This window comes from Cryptomeria japonica, chromosome 10 (genome assembly GCF_030272615.1).
Source record: "Cryptomeria japonica chromosome 10, Sugi_1.0, whole genome shotgun sequence".
NCBI classification, from domain to species: Eukaryota; Viridiplantae; Streptophyta; class Pinopsida; order Cupressales; family Cupressaceae; genus Cryptomeria; species Cryptomeria japonica.
Genome location: NC_081414.1, coordinates 363,906,783 through 363,929,652, shown reverse-complemented (window position 1 = coordinate 363,929,652; position 22,870 = coordinate 363,906,783). Strand labels below are relative to the sequence as shown.

At 35.7% G+C, this 22,870-nt stretch overlaps 3 protein-coding genes across 8 annotated transcripts in view; 2 read left to right on the top strand and 1 right to left on the bottom strand.

Annotated features, from left to right (window-relative positions):
• LOC131079980 (glucose-1-phosphate adenylyltransferase large subunit 3, chloroplastic/amyloplastic) overlaps nt 1–22,870 on the bottom strand; it is a 225,750-nt gene that overhangs the window by 9,686 nt on the left and 193,194 nt on the right. For 4 of the 6 annotated variants that reach the window (XM_058018031.2, XM_058018032.2, XM_058018034.2 and 1 more), the window contains exons 12-15: nt 11,575–11,661; nt 11,093–11,197; nt 10,759–10,865; nt 10,598–10,658 (exon numbers count right to left, since the gene is read on the bottom strand). In XM_058018031.2, coding sequence (XP_057874014.2) covers nt 10,598–10,658; nt 10,759–10,865; nt 11,093–11,197; nt 11,575–11,661 — 360 coding nt within the window. Of the gene's footprint in view, nt 1–10,597; nt 10,659–10,758; nt 10,866–11,092; nt 11,198–11,251; nt 11,415–11,574; nt 11,662–22,870 lie in introns of those variants that run through there. The other 2 variants (XM_058018035.2, XM_058018036.2) reach the window with 2 other exon arrangements.
• Nucleotides 3,504–4,800, top strand: LOC131859412 (uncharacterized). The gene is made up of 3 exons (XM_059213123.1): nt 3,504–4,157; nt 4,277–4,509; nt 4,610–4,800. Exons 1-3 carry the CDS (start codon nt 3,520–3,522, stop codon nt 4,783–4,785), a joined length of 1,047 nt encoding a protein of 348 aa, XP_059069106.1. The 5' UTR covers nt 3,504–3,519; the 3' UTR covers nt 4,786–4,800.
• On the top strand, nt 5,091–6,608 carry LOC131859413 (uncharacterized). The gene is made up of 3 exons (XM_059213124.1): nt 5,091–5,255; nt 5,369–5,777; nt 5,877–6,608. Exons 1-3 carry the CDS (start codon nt 5,106–5,108, stop codon nt 6,473–6,475), a joined length of 1,158 nt encoding a protein of 385 aa, XP_059069107.1. The 5' UTR covers nt 5,091–5,105; the 3' UTR covers nt 6,476–6,608.

The window sequence follows — 22,870 nt, the reverse complement described above, 5'->3', positions numbered from 1 at the left end:
CTTTTCCTCTTCACTATCTGAGACCACCTCTATATAATGTTCCTTACATTTTCCAAGACCCTATGACCAAGTTCCCAAGGTTCTTTGCAAGAGAAGAAAATCTTTTTTCTACGAAGTTCATTTATGGCTTTGTCATCCAGATTGTTCATTTTTTACCACTCTTTTTGGAAAGTCTTTTTATCCTTCTTGGGTGGAAATTTTTTTGGGCTGGAATTTGTTTCTATGTGCTGAGATTTCCATGTTTCTAGCCCTCTTGATATCGTCCTACAAGATACTTTTCCTACGAAGTTCATTTATGGCTTTGTCATCCAGATTGTTCATTTTTTACCACTCTTTTTGGAAAGTCTTTTTATCCTTCTTGGGTGGAAATTTTTTTGGGCTGGAATTTGTTTCTATGTGCTGAGATTTCCATGTTTCTAGCCCTCTTGATATCGTCCTGCAAGATACTTGGATAATATGCTTTCACCCATCCCCAAAGTGGCTTCGTGAACACTTCCACAAGTAAAACAATCAATCTATGATAAAAAACATCAACAACCATAACTTAGAGTTTCTATAATTCAAATATTTAGGAGTGATCCAATCCCACCTATTTCAATTGTGCCAACTCTCTAAAGTGCAACTTTGGATCCTTTTTATCTGCATAAGTGGTGATATTGTCATGTCCCAAGATCACCAAACCATGGAACCACCATTGATGAGCCTCCTCATCAAAATGAAGAGTGGCATACTTAATGGATGTCTCTATCATGGGCTTAAGCTAGAAATCTGTGCCTAATTTCTGCATTCACAAATGTATAGTACACTTGTTGGACCCATCAAAATTGGGAATGGACAACTTGCCCACTCTATGATGCAACTCCTTGTCCCTTATCTTGTTTGAGCCTATTCCTGTACTTTGCTTGGCAAAAATCTGCTAAGGACACGACTACATGAAATTCATCACCCAGTGATTGGTATTCTCTCAAATAGATTACAAAACCTTTAGCCTCATTCTATTGTCTTGCTTCTTCCCTTGGTGGTGCTTCTAAGAAATCAGGCATTAGAGGTCTAGGAGTTGTTCTACTAGCTGCCCTAGAGTTCTTGATCAGAATATTAGTGTTACTTGACTCTCCATGGTTGCTATTGTTTCCATTATTACCATTGTTTCCATTAATCTAAGTGATTAATTGAACCAATTGCTGCTGCCCTCTAGCCAAGTCATTTAAAAGTTTCAAAGTGCTAAGATTTTGTTGGTCATCCCTATCACCCATGTTTCCTACAACTCTATCAACAAACAAATCTGCAAGAGGAATTTCTACTTCAATCTCCAACTGCTCCGACAGATCATTTGGTCTTAGTATAAAACAATAATTGTGAGAACCTTCTGGCTACATAGAAAATATTTGCTATCATAAAGTTGCACAAATCTCCATTGGTTGGTAGGATACACTACTCTGAAACCACTGTAATGGGCTGCACCAATTTTTTGAATGAATTTTTTTTTCAACTTTTTCACCATTTACTATGTTGGCATTTCATCACATAGTTTGTATGTAGTTGATTATAATGATTTTACGTGTACAATCCCTTGAAGAGTTCATTCAAGGTTATCAAAGCATACTTTTCTTCATAACTTTAACTTGGCATTTACAAATTCTTTAACACATTATAACAAACATTTGACATTCATACAATATAATGGAAAATAACAAAAAATTAATATCACAGACTGTTGTTTTCCATACCCAACTACAAAGATAAGTTTGTACAATATTCTAACCTTGGAAATAATAGATATGAATACCTAGAAATAGGTACAACTGAGGTCTTATTATACAAAAAATGACTTAATGTAAAGCTATGTTGACTTTAAAGGCACTGCTGCTACTAGTTGGCCAAAAATATAAGTTTTGAAACACTCCACTACTCCACATCTTCCTTGAACTTGTTTGGATCCTTCTAAGGTTGAGACAACAATCAAAGGCCACAATCAGCCCTCACATCTCCTACAATCTTGATGCCACCTCACAATAGTCTCACCTCATTATAGGGAAAGGTGCGATGTCATGTCTTGTTCTCAAATCTAGTCAGCTAGGTTTCCATAGGCTAATTGGTGGTGATTAGGGTGCTCCTTCTTTCTTGGAGAGCTCGGTTTTAGTTTTCTTGGCTTTCAACAGCTATGTGGGTGTTTAGTTGGTGCTCTAATAGGTGGCAATGCTCTTTCTAGTGTTTTTGGCCTTCTTGGTTGTTCTCCACAATTTTTGGAGAACACTTCTTTTTATAGTGAGTGCTTGTTTTCGCACCTGGTATTATTCTTCAACATCAAATATGTCTCAACATGCTCAGTTTTGGTATCCTATGCCTTGGTGGAGCTTTTTGCAATGTGGTTGGAATTATTTAGTTATTTGCACTAAATTTATAAAGTATTAATATTCACTTTAGTGTTTTAATATTATAAAGTGATGTTATTTTCCCCAAGTTGGATGCTTAGGGAAAGAGGAACTTGGAGTTAAGTTGTTTTAAATTGTTAATGGGTCTTTTTTGAAGGAAATGAGTTAATTTGAAATTCTTCTGTTGCCCTCCAAGTCTATATAATGCTGTTGAAGTGAATGATGAAAACCATCATCAATATTTGCTACTTTCGATGTTGAAAGATCTATCATAGCTGGTTTGGTGTTTCCACATGGGAAACACACTAATTTTAATGGTGTTTTGGAGTTCCAGGGTTTTAAAAATGAGGGTTACGGGAAACTGATTTGCAATTTTTTCAAAGGTTAATGGCAGAGAAACGAAAATCGCCTAAACTCGCCTGGACTCGGCGAGTCCGAGTGCGAGTCACCCTCGCCAAGTCCTGGGGACTCGGACTCGGACTCGGCCGAGTCCAGGCGCCAGACTCGCCAGACTCGCCGAGTTTGGCCGAGTCCCGTGCCTGGGACTCGGCCGGCGGCGATGTGAAGGATAAGTTAAAAAAAAAACAATTTTAAATGGTTTTTTTGACTCTTTTTTTTTGTGTTATTTTTGTTTTATACCTAAAAGTGACTTTCATTTCATTCATTTGCAAAAATAGGAGGAGTAAAGTGAGATAAAAAGAATAACAAGGGTGCATTGAAGAAAAACCAGCAAGGAAGATTTCTTCAATTTCTTCAATTTTCTTCAAGAGTTCTAAGAGGTAAGTTGGTAACATTGTTTTTTTGAGATTTTTTTGTTTCTTATATGCAGAAATTCATTTTTCTATTCTTTTTTTTTTGAAAGTTTTACATTTTATTCCAAAATCTTTTCTATGTTACTATGTATGCCCAGGGTTTGTAATTTTATTTTTTTTAAAGTAGGGTTTGACAAACCCTACAATTTAAAAAAAAAAAAATTGTAAACCCTAGTTACCCTACTTTAGCTTTTTTGAAAAAAATGTTCAATGAGAATGAAATTATGAATGCACAACATAGAATGAATGTCTTAATTTATTTTTGCATTTGTAATGTTTTATTGCAGCACCCTTCACATTCTTATTTGCCTCAAGTTTCACAAAACAATCATACAATGTCCTCTTCTAGACCTCCCATTAGAAAGGACCCTGCTTGGAAATATCATGAGGATTTTCCAGGGCAAAGAAAAGGGCAAACAAAGTGTATATTTTGCAAAACAATATTCCATGGAGGCATATATAGATTGAAATACCATATTGCTGGTGTGCGTGGGCATGATGCCGACCCATGCACAAAAGCAGTCACTGAGGCCGTACGTGATTGCTATGTAATGGTTGAAGAAATTGAAAGGAAAAGGAAAGAAAAAGAGGATCTCACAGTCATTGGGAGACATGCACCTTTAGGAACAGGGACACAATTAGGTTGTGTTGGAGGGCCTTCTTCCTTACCTTCATATCATCCCACTCATTTTGCTACTACTCATGCTTCCGGTTCTGCTTCTATAAGTGCCAGTGCTAGTGCCAGTGCCTCTGCCCCTTCTCATGTTCCTAGCACTGGCAGTGGTAGTGGGAATGTTAGCATTGGACCTAGGATTCGTAAATCTAGGTTGGATACCTTTTTTGCACCTCGCACTACTCCTGGGTCCCAACAGTCACTTGAGAGCATGGGTTGGAACAAGGAGGTCCATGATGCTGCTAAAATGGCAGTTGGCAGATTTTGGATCTATGGCAGTATTCCATTCTTCACAGCCAGGTAAATGTTTTATGTTTGATTGTTTTAATTTTTATAATTTGATTGTTCGTATTAATTTTTGTTGTATATAGTTCATTATACATAGTACATACTTATCTCATTAAAATTATTTGTGACAGGTCACCTTATTGGCAAGAAATGGTTGATGCCCTTACCATTTGTGGGGCGGGGTTCAAAGCCCCTTCTGAGTTTGATTTGAGCGGACCCATTTTGACTGAATTGGTGAATGATGTGAAGAAAGAATTGGGTGATCAACGCCAAATATGGAGCACTAAAGGTTGCACCATCATGACTGATGGTTGGACAGACAGGAGAAATAGAACTCTCCTTAATTTTCTTGTTTCTTCCGCAGGTGATTGATTAATTTTAGTTTCATTTAGGCATTAATTTTTTATTTTTCATTTAATGATTTATTGAATGATCATTGATCTTGCTTTATTTTTTTATTTCAGGGGGCACCGTTTTCATCAAGTCTATTGATGCCTCCGCCCATTGCAAGAATGCCACCTACCTATGTGAGCAGATAGAGGAGGTGATTAATGAGGTGGGTGAAGAGAACGTGGTACAGGTGGTGATTGACAATGCACCAAATTATGTTGCTGCAGGTAAACTTTTGATTACAAACTAATTTTGTTTGCAAATTAATTTCTATTTTGTAACCTCATTAATTACAATGCAACAAATTATGTTGTTGCAGGCAGACTATTGATGGAGAGGCACCCATCTATAGTTTGGACTCCATGTGCAGCCCATTGCATTGACCTCATGTTAGAGGATATTGGAAAACTTCCATGGGTCAAGACATGTGTAGAAAAGGCAAGAAATGTGTGCAAATTTGTATATAATCATTCATGGGTGTTGGCTCTTATGAGACAATACACAGAGCATAAGGAGTTAGCTCGTCCAGGAATCACAAGATTTGCCACAAACTTCATCACATTGTAGTCCATGCTTCGTTGTAAGATGGCCTTGAGACGTATGATTGTTGGTGAGGAGTGGTCTTCCTCATCCTATGCTGCCACCCCAACAGGAAAAGATATGGCAGACTGCATTTTTGATGAGCGAGGCTTTTGGAGCCCTTGTGATGAGATAGTGAAGGTAATTTTTTTATAAATTCTACAATTTTTATTTAACTTTTTGTTTTATAACTTATTCATCATATTCTCTTATTTGCTCATGTTTTAAATTACACAATATTTTCAATTTTACAGTTTGTTAAGCCCTTGGTGGTTTTGTTGCGAGTTGCGGATGGAGAAAAGCCCGCAATGGGCTACATATATGAGGGCATGGATAGGGCGAAAGAGGGCATCAAATCTATCTATGCAGGAGATGAGAGCAAGTATGGTCCCATTTGGCAGATCATTGATAAGAGATGGCATCATCAGCTTCATAGGCCCATCCATGCAGCAGCCTATTATTTGAATCCGGCATTCCATTTTAGCCCTACTTTCAGGGCTGATGCGGAGGTCCTTGATGGGCTATACTCAGTCATGGAGAAGATGGCACCTGTTGGTTGTACTCAGTCAGATCTTATGCGAGAGCTACAGTTGTTCTCAAATGCACAAGGGGAGACCTTTTCTCGTCCTATCGCCAAAGAAAGTAGGACAACTATGATGCCAGGTAAAAATAAATTGTAAGGCTTAATTTTAGTTTTATTATATATTGTTAAATGAGTTTATGAGAGACTGATTTTATTTATTTTTCTCATTTCAAACTCAGATAATTGGTGGAACTTTTTTGGCCCAACGACACCAAATCTTCAGAAGTTGGCCATTTGCATCTTGAGCCAACCATGCAGTGCATCTGGTTGTGAGCGCAATTGGAGTATGTTTGAGCACATACACTCCAAGAGGCGCAATAGATTATCCGTGGAGAAGATGAATGATCTTATCTTTGTTCACTATAACCTCCGCCTGAGAATGAGAAAGAATGCATTAGCTGACATCTCTCCTATCATTCTAGATGAGGTTGATCCTGAGGCAGAGTGGGCCATTGAGACAGATCCTGTGGCTGTCTTTAGTGATGATGACACTGATTGGATCGACCAGGTAGATATAGAGGCTGAGGCTGTAGCCATGGCAGAGGAGGAGCAGAGAGCACGAGCAGAGAGAGGAGATTCAGAGGCAGATGGTGATAGTGACAGAGATGGTGACAGTGACACAGATGTTCCTGATGTTGGTGAGCATGGCGTGGTGTCACGAGGAGCGGCTATGGCTGCCCAATCATCTATGACCTACCTTAGACGCCTTCGTAGGGGGGCGGGGCCTTCATCGGAGCCGACGTCGGGGCCGGAGGGTGCAGACTCCTCTGCGCCATAGGCTTGTAGATGTATTTACCTTTGTTATTTGTATGGAACATTTGATGATGATCATATGATGACATGGATTTTTTATTCCATGAGTTTTGTAATATTGTATACATTTGACAATATTTATATATCTATGTTTGTTATTTCCTTCAGCTACAATTTGCGTTTATGCTTATGTGATAGATCATAGATGTATACTTGTGTATGTATTATGTAATGAAATGAGCCAAGTTTGATGATGTTATTGTGTCTTATTCAATAAAGGGTGCATGAAACAAGTTTTAAATCTTAAAAAATCTCTAAATTTTTTGAGTTTTTCACTTTCCCGAGTCCAGCCGAGTCTGGAGCCGAGTCTGACGCCGAGTCCCGAGTCCGAGTCCGATTTGGCCTTGCCGAGTCCGAGCCGAGTCCGAGTTTCGTTTCTTTGGTTAATGGTGATTGTTCCTTGACTTTTTGGTGTTATTTTTCAAGTGGATTGTAGGAATTTATAGGCTTGGTCATGCACCTCCTTGTGCAGGTCATATCCTTCATCTTTCCATGCCAAGACTGGAGATTTTGATGAATTTTTGTGAGCATTAATCTAGTGCATTTCTCATTGTTGGGTGAGAAAGTTTGGGTCTTTGTTCAAGGTTAGCTCCTGAGTTTGATTTGATAGAGGCTGTACCATTCATGGCTAGCCATACATCTACTTGGGGGTCACATGAAAGATCCCCAGCCGGTTTGTGCTGAATTTTTTTCTGATTGTATGCTGTTAAATTGAAGGTTTTAATGTTGTTTTCTGAGTTTTGTGCTTGGGATTTTGATGCCAATGGTTTGTATAGGGTTCAATCATAAATAATGCCAACAAACCACAATTTAGGAAATCAAAATGCAGAAATAAAGTGACTGATAATTAATTTCAGAATTCTGATTTAGGAACAACATTGTAATAATTTTCAGATTCAAGAAATCTAATTCACCAAGACAATAGAATTGCATACCAGGAGTCCCACGCGTAGCCTAGAATGAGTTTTACTGAAGAATTGAAACAAAATACAATCTAAGAGATCCCAACTATTGAAATTAGTTCCAACTAGTTTTATTTGCTACTACCACAATTACTGAAAACAAATACTGAAGATCTAATGAGTCCCACGCTTGGCTCCCAGGCTGGATTATTCAATAGTCAACCTAATGCAAAATCAACAATCTGAAAGAGAATTTTATTCCTGTGGCCTGCTGAAATTATTAGAATACTGTTGTGAAGTGTTGCTTATAAGATGGCATGAGATTTATGCCCTTAATTGGCTAGATTGAACAAGATCAACATTTAGAGGTTCTGCAAGAGGTACGACTGCCTATGAGGTTTGTACGATTGGCTTAGGAAGTGCAATGGCTGCCTTATGAAGATCACAAACCCTCCAAAATCTGCAATCAAATCTGCAATTCACTGAATTAAGTGTTCTTTGAAGCACCGATAGGATTTCATCGTGAATTCCTCTCTCCTGTGGATTGGGGTTTCGTCCAATACACTTGCCTTCAAGGAGTTTTCGTTCCTAGAAGACTCAAATGCTGCTGAAAATCATCTCCAGAGCTCAATTCTCAACCTGTGATGTAAAAATGAATGCTCCTCTTGTTTCTTTCTAGCCTCTTCACCCTAATGTACCTTTTAGGGTTCTCATGCCTTAAATTTAATGAAATTTATTTAATAATTATTGCGCTAGCAAGTTCGCTCAACTTGAGGGTCTTATTAACCATTGGGATTTTCCCACTTTTTAAAACAACATTATGCCTAGGGGGGCGTGCCATGGGGTTGCTTTATGTTTTATTAATAATTTATAACTTGACCCCATAAAGTCACTTTAATTAATTTTATTTAATTTTAGAAAAAGTGACTTTATATTAAAATTACATTATATTCTCAAACATTAACATTTCCTAGTGCCCAAGTGTCAAGTATAGGACCACATGCCAGCACTATCATCTCCTACTCGCTGAATTCACTTGTGGAGATGGATAACAGGCGAATCTTTGTATTTGAGTGATCAACTAGGAAAGAGGGGACATTACATGGCGTTGGAACTCCTAGGCTCAAATGCCTAGTGTATGGAGGCAATCCTAACTAGTTTTAAGGCACCTAAATTTGTTGATGAGATTTTGGAATTTACAAGGTGTTGCAAAGGGTTTTTGATGGGCCGTACAGGTATTACTAGCGCCCAAAAATAGTGGCAATTGTTTGAAATGCATTTTGAGGGTCATCCTTCATCATACAGTGAGTTTGGATGGGTTTGGGTGAATCTAGAAATGTTTGATGCATCTTACTAGCAAGTTTCGGTAACATATGAACAATAGGAGATGGTCTTTGAAGGATTCCGTGTCTACCTTATCCTACAATTGAACAAGAGACCTTTAGCTTGTTCTATTTGATGTTTCAGACCCATTAAACCACTTTAAAATGCTTTTAGGAGGGTGCTAAGCTAGTTGGGTGTGAATCAGTCCTATCGCCCAAGTTGGGAGGTTCCATTGTGAATAGAATGAAAGATTTGAAGTTGCTAGAGTGTTGTCATTACTGTCATTTTTCTACAGCAGATTGGTGACCCTAGATTCCTTGGTTTATTGAGGTAATCTTATGTTGTATTCAAGAAATATATTCATGCTATTTAATGAAATATTTATTTGAATGTGTTTTCATCAAGGAACTTGAATTAGCAATCAGTTGCATGATGAGCAATGAAACATCAGATTAATAACATCAATAAACTATCAAATGTATGTTCATGTTATTAAGTCTATTGGCAATAAATTTCAAAAAATATTGAGGGGGTGTATTTACATGTGACTTGCTAAAGTAAACATTCTACCCTTGAATCCCTTCCAAAATACCACGTCTAGCTACTACTAAGTGTTGTGCGCAACAAGCAAGCTTTACCACAATTCCTCAGGGGTGTCACTCATTTGCCTAGCCATAAATGTTATTCATTTTCAGCACTGGTTGTTCTCACGCTAGGCAATGTGTAAAATATTTCCTTAATAAATCCTCTCAGTATGGCATCTCAATTTTGGCTCACGCCAATCCCTGAATATGGCACCTAGAATAGAACTAATGAAGCAATCTTTCATCCACAAATCACATAAACAATAATTTATCATTTTCCTACAAACCTTTGAAAAACTATTTAATCTTTAATCTTTTCGCACCTGCATGAAACCTATGTGATTCCACCTACAAATTCGCTAGGGTAGATGTTTCACCACCAAAATCAATTCCCTTAGGGTTTTTGTCTTGGGTTTTTCTCTCACTTAAAGCTTCAAGTCTTCACAAAGAAAATAAAATCCAATAATATGCAAATGATCTTCCAATTCACCTTTTTATATTTTCCCGTAGAACATTCTTGAAGGTACTTTTTAATTTTGCTTTAAAATAAACAAATAAAGCACTTTTACAAAGTGACTTACAATATTTATCCTTTTAAATCACTTAAGCCACCTTTTTAATTAATTAAAATGTTATCTGTAAATATTGCTTTATTGGACAGCTTTATTTATATAATTAATTATTCCCTAACAAAACCTGAAATTAGCCTATGCAAATTAAATAGGCTAAAAGGGACACTTCCAACCACTCAGTGGAAGGGGATGTAACACTGAAAATTTTACAAGTTTGTCAGGTTTCAAAGACTTGGCAAGAATGTCTTTAGTTTTATCCTCAATTGGACAATACTAACAACATAATATATCTTATACAAGTTGTCAAATGAAGTGACAATGTAGTTCCAAATGTTTTGTATGGTTGTGGAAGATTGGATGCTTGGGAAGTTTGAGCATCCCTTAATTGTCACAGAAAAACAATCATATAGTTACCATTAATATAGATAACATTGGGTTTACTTGTAAAAATTCTAATGTCGTTTGTATGTTATTGACATTTGTACATCCATGTTTACATACAATATACTGATTGTTACAAGACAAAGAGAAGGCACCATAATTCTCTATAACGTTTTTCATTTCTTTGAAGATTGCTTAAATTTTTATGTAAACATCTGCACTTTGTTGTATATGCAAGTTTAAAAAATTTAAACTTTAGAAAACTAAATTTTTTTATATGTAGATACAAAGATTTTATCCTTATACAAGTGAAAAGAAATCAAACCTCTGCATTAGCAATGGTGACATTCTTCCCAATCCGTGCATTTTTGTCAATAATACAGTTCCTACCAAACAAAAGGGAAAAAGCTAATTTAGCAGCTGTCTCTTGACATAACACATAAGAACAGAAAAGTGAAAACAAAATATATGCAATCCTCATCCTGCCTGATATTGGTGTTTTGTCCAATTCCTATAGAAACTCCACCTTCCGCAAGAAGTGAAGTTCTTTCAGCATCTGTTTCATAGAAATCTGCACCAAGCATCACTGTATCCTGCAAGCATGAAAAAAAATAAAATACATTCCACAATATAAATGAGCCAACAATTCAATGCCTTATCAAGCTAAGTGCATAGTTGTTATGAGGTACTATTTTCAGTTTGTCATAATAATGGGATAGAGAAGGAAGTCAGCATCCTCCCATGAAAACTGTTGTATTGCCTCTAAAAATTAGTAAGCCTAATCCAAGTTAAATGAAAATGAAAGGTCTTGTCTCTAGACCTTTAAGGAAACACCAGATTCTATCCAAGATCGGAGACCAATTATTGAGTGCTCGATAGAACAGCTTTGCAAGAAACAACCATGAGAAACAATTGAATCCACTACCTGCAAAAATATAATAAAAGGGCATTTGCAATCTGAGAATATGAAAAATGTATTAAAAATAATTAAAATAATTATCTTGCTCAAGTTATCACATTATTTACAGATAGAATACAAAATAATCAGACACAAATTAAGTTTTTTTTTTCTTTTATTCTTTATGTGCTTTGTTCCATAAGTTAATGGAATCACAGACGCTACTCCACCCAGTATGGAATGCCTTCAATAACAGAAGAAAAATTAGTGGGTATATATCTTTTAATTTTTGGTGCGATTTGTTCCTATTTGTGGTCCTATGTCATTAGACTCATTACAATTATATGTATTAGGTATTGATACTCTGCACTAACTTCAATTACAGTCTCCAAACAACATCCCACCTTAGATTGCTCAACTTTGGTTGGTGGTATACTCCGGGGTGCTGTATAAATAGGCTTTGCTGCATCATAGAAGCTGAACTTTGGTGGCTGCATTGGCAAACAGAAAGAAACAGTAAAAAATCTTCTTGTATCCCCAGAACTGAAGAGTAAATTTTACTTTCGGAATACCAATTGGTTCACTGACAATTAACAATTTCAGCTTCTGTGTGTGCAAATGCTTGAATGCACCAAACAAGCCATTACTAGGTAAACAATAAAAATTTATTTCCCAAAAGAATTGAAATTTGAACTTGAAGAGTTCATTTGAGAGCTTCATAAGAAGTAGAAAACATATCAACTATGGCCGCTTCTGAATTCCTAATACAATAATGACATATAAGGAATTGAAAGCAGACAAAAGATACATGCACTTGTACTTCCAGGTCAATTCACAAATAGCTTGTATGCCAAGGCATTACAGATTCAGCTTAAACGCAATCAAGTTAAAGGTAACTTCCATTCAATGCCTTATGTTTAAGATTATATATCAATATTTGAATAGGAAAAACAAAAACTTTCTAACAAATCCTAATGCTTAAGGGGGTCAAAACGTGGACTAAAGCATAAATTATATGTAGACTCATTAGCAGATTAGGTGGGCCTAAACAAGACAAAATAGGGTGGCCTCTTCCAAGTTGAAGAATATTAAAAGTTGAAAGTTCAGTTAAAAGACATGGGAAAGGAAAGGTTTTCCTTCTCTCCAAATGCCAAGAGGCAAAAGAGCATGGTATAGGCAAACCCCTTCAAGGTCCATTTAAGAATAGAATATGGGATACAAAAGTTTATGGTGTCAGTCTGAAGCAGATTACTTAGAGGCTGCAAATGTTCAGTTCAAACATTCAAATTGTCTTGGGAAGGCGAACAGAAAGTTGTCAAATAAAAAGGCTATAGAGAAAGCACTAAACATACCCCAAAACATTAAAATGTACATAAAGACGTGGACCTACACCAAGAAAGACATCTAGTTTATTTTTTCTTATTGGTAATACAATATACATGTGAATGATTATAAATTTATCCTACTTAATAAAGATTCTCCACACTTCCAGATCATTGCAAACGTGATGAAACAAAAACCAAATGACATAACAGTACTCTACAGAGCAGTGAAGTAGCAAGATAGTGTGATATTGAGCCCAAAGAAATTATTATGTTACAGATCACCTTATCTTCTCTGTACACAGTAGCAATAAATTACTCAAGAAGTTGATCAATGAATTGCCTTTATATAGGTGTTAAGTCTCCCTGCCATGCTTTAAAAATCTTTTTGTTTTAGTTTTTTTTCTTTCAAGCGACTAAAGATAGAGAGGCAGAGTTTTGGTGTAGCTAAGCCCACAAAAAGGTGTGCTTGGAGGAATTTTTTGATGGTTTAGTGATCACAATTATGTGCCACTTTTGTTCTAAATGCTGTTCAAAAGCTGAGCACTGATCACAAAATCTTTGTCACTTTTTAAATAGCTAGGCAGAGTTTTGGATGGGTCCAACCACAAGGAAAGTGCATTCAGCTATCATCTTAAGTCCGTCATAGGTGCTAAACACTTAACCTATAGCCATCTTGAAAGATCCCAAATGGATCCTTTTGCTGTTGATGCTGTAAATTCTTAATTAAACATACTATATTTTTGTAATTTTCCGGTGATCTTATAGAATAGACAGAAGTTGCAGAAAGGGATTGTTTCTTTTTGGGTTTTGATGTTATAAGTAAAGTAATTGATAAATAGCAACAACTGTGAAATAAAACAGTAAACAATGTTCATATGTAAGAACATTTAAGCAATCTGAAAATACTACAAATCATACCAGGCAAATAACCTAGTTTTGTATTCAGCAAGAATCCATACATTTATTTGGAGCTGTTCTCAATCTGGATTGATGCCAGATGGAGGAATATTACTGGCAATGAACAAGGAAGACCAAATAAGCTGAATACAACCCTTCAAGCCAACATACAAACAAGGCGTGGTTGGAAAGGAGGCGTGGAAGCTGCTGCAAATCACTTGCGAGCTGAAATAGACCAGCCGCCCTGTTGAAACCCCCAATATGCACGCTGAATCTTTAGGACAAGAAGATGTGTCTTCTACCTCTAACAATCTCTGTGCAATCCTGGATAAATCCACTGTCAACTCCTGCTGAGGGCTACGTCCCAGCAAGCTCAGACCTGGGGTTTGCGTCCCAGACCAAAATCACTCTTCCAGAGCAATTCCCAAATTCGCAAGTTTCAAAATGATCAAAGATGCTATCAATTAGGTTTTCATCTCCTTATAACTCCTTTCCCTTTGCAAGTCGAACCCTAAAGAATAATAAAGCTTGCGCTTTATAATTAAAGTGACACTTTCCCAATTATGGCGTCAAACTATAGAAAAATATCACTTTATTGCGAATAAATAGCTTCAAGCATCCAAAAAGACTCCGGGAGGTGAGAATCATGTAGCAAAGTTCAATACCTTTCCAACGAGCTATAACACATAGGCATATCAAACCAGATGAAGCCAAAAACCCCTTATTACTCCGAAATGGCTATATACATAGCCTTATTTTAATTTATTTAATCGCTAACTTAGGAAATATTTAAATATATTAAAATATTTCCATAGATCCAATAATAGCCCAAAATAACCAGCCAAACATGAATCTGACTTTGTCACCTGTCTGTGACTATGCCGGACAAGATGGGCCAACTGGTAGTCCCATCCCTAAAATCTAGGGATGCTCCTAGAAACTAGGAAATACACCCAATCTTCCTGAAACTGAAACCATGGTATGGTCCCGTGGAACCTCAAATATGGAAACTGCCACAACCTCTTAAAAAGTAGGGAATCGCCCTAAAAAGTAGGAACCTCTCTCCAAACAACTGTAACTGCTCAAAAGGATACTGCTCTACTCCTTGGTCACCCAGGTGGTCATTCAATCAACTGCTAGTTCTCCCTAAAAAATAGGAGACCTCCCTAAAATGTAGGAACTGTCGTCTGAAGGTCCAAAACGGCTCACAGAGCCCTTGCAAAGCTCCATGACTCTTAGAATGAGTCCCCTAACCATGTCATTGACCTACGGGAACTCGAATGGTAGGTCAACCCCTGCTCATCTCATGTCACCTAGAAAAGGGGACATTGCACATCTTATGTTTGGTGGAGTTTGCTAGTGCTTTTATCACTCAAAATGTGCACCACTTGATTGATCGTTCTTTTCCCTATAGTAGGCGTGGATCACTTAAGGCTTTGCCACTTGCCTTAAGCATTGATAACTAACCTTTCTGTCCATTCTCAAATATTCTTGGCATGTATTTGGGATGGCATGGCCATTGTAATTGTGCATCCAAATTTAGATCATTCCATCTTTCTCATTTGGGGGAACTTAATAAGGTTTTAATCACTATTAACTTGCTGGGCCGAATTTGTTCCCCACATTGCCACCTCAAAATAGTAGTCAGCATCCTTTTTTGACAATTGAGCCCCACGGCTTCCTTGAGTGCATTTTCTTGATGTTTTAGCTATAATTTGGGCAGAGTTCGTTATGGTTTGTGCCTAACTTGTGTTGTAAATAATCCCTTTGTTGGCTTTTGGAACTTCATAATACCTTTGCCATACTGTAATGTACCCATTCGAGATATACAAAGATTTAATCCTGAAACAACAATTCTAACTTCGAATTAGAGTTGCACTATATTAATAAACACAATTTTTTTTATAATTAAATATATTTTACTATAAAACTTAAGAATAGTTCAAAGAGCAAAACTTATCTTTCTCTGATTTGACAATGGGAATTTAATGTTCCCCTGGCATGCCACCAAGGTCAAAATGTTACTATCTGTAACTTAATAATAATTTTGATGTAATAGATTCTAATCTCACCGGATGCTTTGATTACTCTTCTTTATATCCCTCACTGTGAGAGAGGGATGCACCTCTTCATGTCAACTATATAAATGTTAAAGTCCAATTACTTTATTTAAACTGATCAGTGTATATGAATTCCCTCTTGCATATCAAAGTGTTTGTTCTATGATGTATGAGATATCCTAAATAAATTGAATATATTGTGCTAACAATATGCAAGACCATTGCTAATATAAGAAGATTGATCTGAATAAGCTGATACGTTTTATCTAGACTTGCAGAGGTTATAAACTTGCATTGGCCGAATATCGTACAATATAAGCTTGATATAATATATGGATTGAATATAGGAATACACTGTTCCAGATTTATAAACGTTGTTGTCCCTAATATCTTCACCACGTGAGTATGATATGAATTCCACTAATTTGAATTACATATTCTCATTACCCGTCGAACTCTTACTTTATGTATGTACAAATGATGTTGATACTGTTCTATATGCGTCTTCAGATAATGTGCCTCCATACTTCACCATTTCAATCCTATCCTCCTAGGTGCCCCTTCCTTTGCAAATGGATTCCAGATGTATTAATATAATTTCATGCCTCCTTTGAAGATGTGGGAACTCTTCATTCCAAAGGTCGCACCTCTTCTTCTTAACAAGTCCGTTGCAATGCTATTACTTATTTAATCACGATCTTAACTATGATCGTATCTTTTCACATAAGAGGTTGATTTGTTATCTTTTCATAATTGATATGATAATGAATGTTACTAAACCATAACCGATATTATAATGAGACCTTTATGAATAATGTTTATTATCTTAACGGATAATATATGTCTTGTGCATATGATGGGTGTCCCATGGGATAGCATCTCGGCTCTCAGCTTAGTGTTCTATAGGATTATCTCCACCGATGCCTTGTTGACTGTGAATACAAATCGGATCAGCTTGTAATCATCTCCATTCAGGTATATATTTAGTCTTCCCCCATGAGTAATCTATCTACCAGCATAACGATATTCATGTCTAATCTTGAGAATATGGATGATGGACTGGTAACGGTCTTGATGGTTCTGTGATATCGTGCTTGTTCTTTTAATAATAATTTTAAATCTTTATTTAAAACTTATTTAATCGTATATTGAATCTTATTGTTCTGAGGTCTTGAACGGGGACATGACAGTCTCCCCCTCTTGAATTTGCTTGTCCTCAAGCAATTTCTCTCTTCCTTGTCTTCTTTCTTCGATGAACTTGCACATAGATTAGTAGTACCAAACATGTGATCTTATAAATCAAAGTAATGATAAATATTAGAAAAATTACTACTTAGTTTCTATTGCATTTGTTGCAACTTAGAGGGACTAGCTTCCTTGAGGCATTGCCCAACTTGAGAGGGACTGACTTCCTTGAGCCATTATGTCCACATGTGGAAGATTGGCTTCCTTGAGAAATCTCTACCCAATCTTGAGAGAGACTAACTTCCTTGAGCCATCTTTGTCTGACTGAAAGGGACTGACTTTCTTTGAGTCATCCTTCTTACTAAGAGTGTTGACTTCCTTGAGTCAAGCTGCCCACATTTGGCTTCCTTGAGCCCTTATTTTTACTTAGGGTGCTGAATTCCTTGAGTCAAGCTGCCCATCTTTGGCTTCCTTGAGCCCTTATTGTTTAGAGAGGAATGACCTTCTTCGTGTCATCCTACTCTACTAGGGTGTTGGCTTCCTTGAGCCAAGCTGCCCACCTTTGGCTTCCTTGAGCCCTTGTACTTAGAGAGGATTGACCTTCTTTGTGTCATCCTACTCATCTAGGGTGTTGACTTCCTTGAGCCATGCCGCCTCATATTGGCTTCCTTGAGCCCTTATACTTAGAGAGGATTGACCTTCTTTGTGTCATCCTACTTATCTAGGGTGTTGGCTTCCTTCAGCCATGTCGCCTCTCTATGTGTTTACTTTATTTCTTAAATGTTTTAATATCTTCTTCCTTTTAGATTTACCACATTTCGTCCTTGATGGCTTGACAAATTATGCTATACTCCAATTTGCATACATTCTTCTTTATAAATCTTCTATAAATGCTTCAAGTTTGCTCCAAATTTATTTATAGGTCTTCCACTGCCCTTCTTAATATTTAAGCTTCATTCCAACTTTTACTCTTTAGGTAAATTAATTCATGATCTATACATTCTTAAACATAGTTGTCTTTGATAAGTATGTTGATAATGATCTTCCAATTTGCAAATAACTCCAATTGCTCTTCCAAGTGTGATGATGGACCATGTAATGAACTCGTTGCCACTGTTCCTATGTCTGATAGAAACAATTATCTCTGTAAATCTGAAAGTGCTGCTCCTCATCTATCCTTGCAGGATGGCAGGATCATTGCTCTGATACCACTGTAATGTACCCATTCGAGATATACAAAGATTTAATCCTGAAACAACAATTCTAACTTCGAATTAGAGTTGCACTATATTAATAAACACAATTTTTTTTATAATTAAATATATTTTACTATAAATTCAAGAATAGTTCGAAGAGCAAAACTTATCTTTCTTTGATTTGACAATGGGAATTTAATGTTCCCCTGGCATGCCACCAAGGTCAAAATGTTACTGTCTGTAACTTAATAATAGTTTTGATGTGACAGATTCTAATCTCACCAGATGCTTTGATTACTCTTCATTATATCCCTCGTTGTGAGAGAGGGATGCACCTCTTCATGTCAACTATATAAATGTTAAAGTCCAATTACTTTATTTAAACTGATCAGTGTATATGAATTCCCTCTTGCATATCAAAGTATTTGTTCTATGATGTATGGGACATCCTAAATAAATTGAATATATTGTGCTGACAATATGCAAGACCATTGCTAATATAAGAAGATTGATCTGAATAAGCTGATACGTTTTATCTAGACTTGCAGAGGTTATAAACTTGCATTAGCCGAATATTGTACAATATAAGCTTGATATAATATATGGATTGAATATAGGAATGCACTATTCCAGATTTATAAACTTTGTTGTCCCTAATATCTTCACCAACGTGAGTATGATATGAATTCCACTAATTTGAATTACATATTCTCATTACCCGTCGAACTCTTACTTTATGTATATACAAATGATGTTGATATTGTTCTATATGCGCCTTCAGATAATGTGCCTCCATACTTCACCATTTCAATCCTATCCTCCTAGGTGCCCCTTTCTTTACAAATGGATTCCAGATGTATTAATATGATTTCATGCCTCCTTTGAAGATGTGGGAACTCTTCATTCCAAAGGTCGTGCCTCTTCTTCTTGACAAGTCCGTTGCAATGCTATTACTTATTTAATCATGATCTTAACTATGATCGTATCTTTTCACATAAGAGGTTGATTTGTTATCTTTTCATAATTGATATGATAATGAATGTTACTAAACCATAACCGATATTATAATGAGACCTTTATGAATAATGTTTATTATCTTAACGGAGAACATATGTCTTGTGCGTATGCTGGGTGTCCCATGGGATGGCATCTCGGCTCTCAGCTTAATGTTCTATAGGATTATCTCCATCGATGCCTTGTTGACTGTGAATACAAATCAGATCAGCTTGTAATCATCTCCGTTCAGGGATATATTTAGTCTTCCCCCATGAGTAATCTATCTATCAGCATAACGATATTCATGTCTAATCTTGAGAATATGGATGATGGACTGGTAACGGTCTTGATGGTTCTGTGATATCGTGCTTGTTCTTTTAATAATAAGTTTAAATATTTATTTAAAACTTATTTAATCGTATATTGAATCTTATTGTTCTGAGGTCTTGAATGGGGACATGACACATACTTGATTGTTCTTTTGGCAGATTTTTCATGATTTACTGCCCTTTTATACTATCCCAAGCATATTTCATAATGTTTTCTGTCCCCATGGGTGCAGTTTTTATATGGCTTTGCCACCATTTGCAACTTAAAACCCTTCATTGCCTTAGCATGGTGGATCTTACTTGTTTTCGCCATACTAAGAGTGCATCTGGCTGTTGGAAATCTGCCTTTAGTCTTCTTGTCCTTGTTCATTGCTGCACTCCCTTCATTTTTCTATTCATTTTAGAATCTCCTTCTCTAGCAAACGGAAGTCTGCTGAACTGTTTCTACCTTCTAATGGAATGATGGAAATGTGAAATGACTCAGTTCCCACCCTATTTATAAAACATTTTTTCTAATAGCTTGATTAGGTCAGCCTTAACTCTGTCCTAAAACAGCCAAAGTCGACCCTGTTGACATAGCTAAAATCGCATTGCTACAACTCTATCTGGCCAATGCAGAATAGAATGCTGAGAATCCTATCATCTCTTGAAATAAGGAAATCCCTAATGTTGTTTTAAATTGATCAATGGGGATGACCTCAATGTTTCGACCATTAGATCACGACTGCAGGATAGCTCAACGGTTTGATGTGTTTTGCTGGAAACACAAAGGGGACTTACGATTAGGTAGAATCGGTTTTGTTCGTATGGATTCCCTAAGACTCTATAGCCTTGATTCCATCACATTTTATCTTTGACATGATGCTGTTTAGGTTTCAACTGTGATAAAAAAAAAAGGAAAGGGAAAGAGATAGAAAATATTTAATTAATCTATCTAAGATAGCATATTCAGGAAAATAGACAAAAACCTTAAAAAACCAGATTTAACATTATTAGCTAACAAAGCACAATGCTGTAAAATCTAGTGCAATCTTCAAAGGGAGTTGGATTCTCATTCTACTAAACATAAATGCATAATTTGACATCCATTCATTTGATGTTTAACAGCCAAACTAAGCATATAAATTGGTTCAGTGTAATGTCCCCTACTAGGAATTGGCCTATTTTAACCATAATTAACCCATCTCAACAAGCTTATGACCTAACTAGATTGATAAAATAATAATTCCATCTTGACATGAATCAAATCACTGATATTCCATAGTTCAATTGATTTATCAATTATTAAATTGTTCATTCACTATACTAGGTAATTAGTGTAATCATTCACAATGCTAAATGTGAATGTCAACCTTTATCACTGCTTCAGCTTTAAAGACAAAGAGGATTGTCTTTGTTATTAACGAGCTTGGATACCAATCAAATAGGTTCCCTCAAGTTTTACAGGTTGCTGATTCTCACCCTATCTTGGGACTTAACTTCTTCAACACTGACAGTATTAACAAGAATTAAATATAAACATATTCTTCTTACTGTTTATTATCTTATGAACTCTTTTTTTTATTTACAATAATATATGATTCTTATTCTGATTTGATCATATAAATCAATAAATAAATAAGTTAAATAATATTATCAATTATTTATATATTTGCTAAGAACCTATTATTAATACTACCAGTGCTTAGTACATTATTAGTTATGAGTATATTTAGTGGTTGTAATGGCAAACAGATCTGACGCATGTCAGATCTGGTCTGCCACTGTCATGAAATTATATATTACTATAATACATATTTTCAGACTATGTTAATACTATTATTGAAATTCTTCATTAAGACATTATCGGGCTTCATATACTAAGCATACAAATTAAGCACATCACCATGCATACCATTAGGAACAAGGATGTTCCACCTGTAATTTAATAATAGTTCTGAATCTGATCCAATCCTCCCTCCTATTCTCTGCCATACATCTCCTTATCTGAGCTTTTTCCATATTTCCATTACTACGTCTGACAAATAAGGTTACCCCCTTTGGAATCATCATCGATGCCTCTTAATATGTATCAATGGGATATGAGGGGGAAGGGTTGCATCTCTTCGTTATTCTTTGACAAATCCTAGTACTTAACTCTCGATGGAATCACACCCTTTAGTGGATACTAATAAGCGATTAATTATCAGCATGGGTTATACTTCATTTGGTGGTGATAATAATACCATTAATGTTTCCCTTTCTTTAAGCCATAAGCGCTGCTTAGTAGAATTGAGGTTCATTAATTAATTTAACGATGTCATTGAAGAAGTCACAATCCTTATTTGAAATTGACCATTGCTTATTTTGGTAACCAAAAATCGCTGCACTAGTTTCTTAATATAAACAAATTTATTTATATTGTCTTTGCTATCATCTGATTGGTGTATTCTATTGGTAACTAATAATCGCTTTCTTTCCATAATTTGCTGTTCATGATGATCCTGTTTATCACTTGCTCTGTCTACTGTAACCATATGGGTGTTACAACCAAGATCGCATCCCTCCACACACAACCTTAGAACATGAGTAAATTGATTAATATCATAACCACCCCGTGATTAGTATTACTGAATCCGTCTTGATGACAAGGATTAGTGTCTTCTACGGCTATCATGTTAAATACGAACCATATACTTTGTTACCAAGGCTGTGATTTTGTCTCTTCACAAATTAAGGGAGTATAACATCAGTTATATAAATTATACATTTATTATTTTTAATATATAAATTGTGTTACAATTAAGAATTGTAAATTATGTTTATAATTTATAATATAATATTAATTTATTTTCATTTGAATATTTCAAGAATATTATTAGTATTAATTAAATAATAATACTTAGTAAATAAATAAATAAATTTCAATGATCATTTGTTAATAGATATTATATTAATTAATAATAATAATAGCTTCGGTTAGGTTATATATAACGATCAAGGAGGGGACATGACATCACAAAACCACACAACATCATTCTTTAATTATTAGTTTAATTAATTCAATGAATCTTTAATTATTAAATAAATGGATGATGAATCAGTACCAAATAAGTGTATTAATTATATTTACTTTTTATTTGTATTCTTTTGTATCTTAATTTTATTATTTTTATTATTAAATTATTTTTCAATTAATTACATAATAAATGATAGTTTATTATTATGATGAAGAATCACAAAATCGATTATTAATTACATCACCAGGATGTGGAGTTATGACAACCCTCTCACTTTAGAGGAAAATCGTGAAGTCTCATAAATGAGACGATTTTTAAATATTATTAAATGTTAATTAATAAATATTTTAATTATCCTATTTATTTAATCACAATAATCCAATGTCCAAAGAGGGGTTATGACATTCAGACTAACCATGTAGGGGGAATGTCAATCAACCAATCCTTAATGGTATGAACACCAAGGTTTCTATGAAATATTATACCAAAAATACCATCTGAAAGAAAAAAACATAACAAGAAAATTAAATGGTGAAGAAGGAGACCATGCACTCACAAAGAAACAAGACAACTTTAATAAACATTAATTCTGCATAAATTTCACCAGAGTTTCAGCAACAATCTTTGACTTCTTACCAAAATAAGGGGAAACCAGCCCCTTTAAATAGAGTTTCAAAAGAGTGGTCAGGATTTAAACTTTACAAGTGGCCCAG

Bases quoted from the DNA above. Each gene is read 5' to 3' on its own strand.
- LOC131859412 (XM_059213123.1), top strand. From the start codon at position 3,520: ATGTCCTCTTCTAGACCTCCCATTAGAAAGGACCCTGCTTGGAAATAT. The intron at 4,158-4,276 runs GTAAATGTTTTA...TATTTGTGACAG, and splicing joins ATTCCATTCTTCACAGCCAG to GTCACCTTATTGGCAAGAAA. The intron at 4,510-4,609 runs GTGATTGATTAA...TTTTTATTTCAG, and splicing joins TTTTCTTGTTTCTTCCGCAG to GGGGCACCGTTTTCATCAAG.
- LOC131859413 (XM_059213124.1), top strand. From the start codon at position 5,106: ATGCTTCGTTGTAAGATGGCCTTGAGACGTATGATTGTTGGTGAGGAG. The intron at 5,256-5,368 runs GTAATTTTTTTA...TCAATTTTACAG, and splicing joins CTTGTGATGAGATAGTGAAG to TTTGTTAAGCCCTTGGTGGT. The intron at 5,778-5,876 runs GTAAAAATAAAT...TTTCAAACTCAG, and splicing joins TAGGACAACTATGATGCCAG to ATAATTGGTGGAACTTTTTT.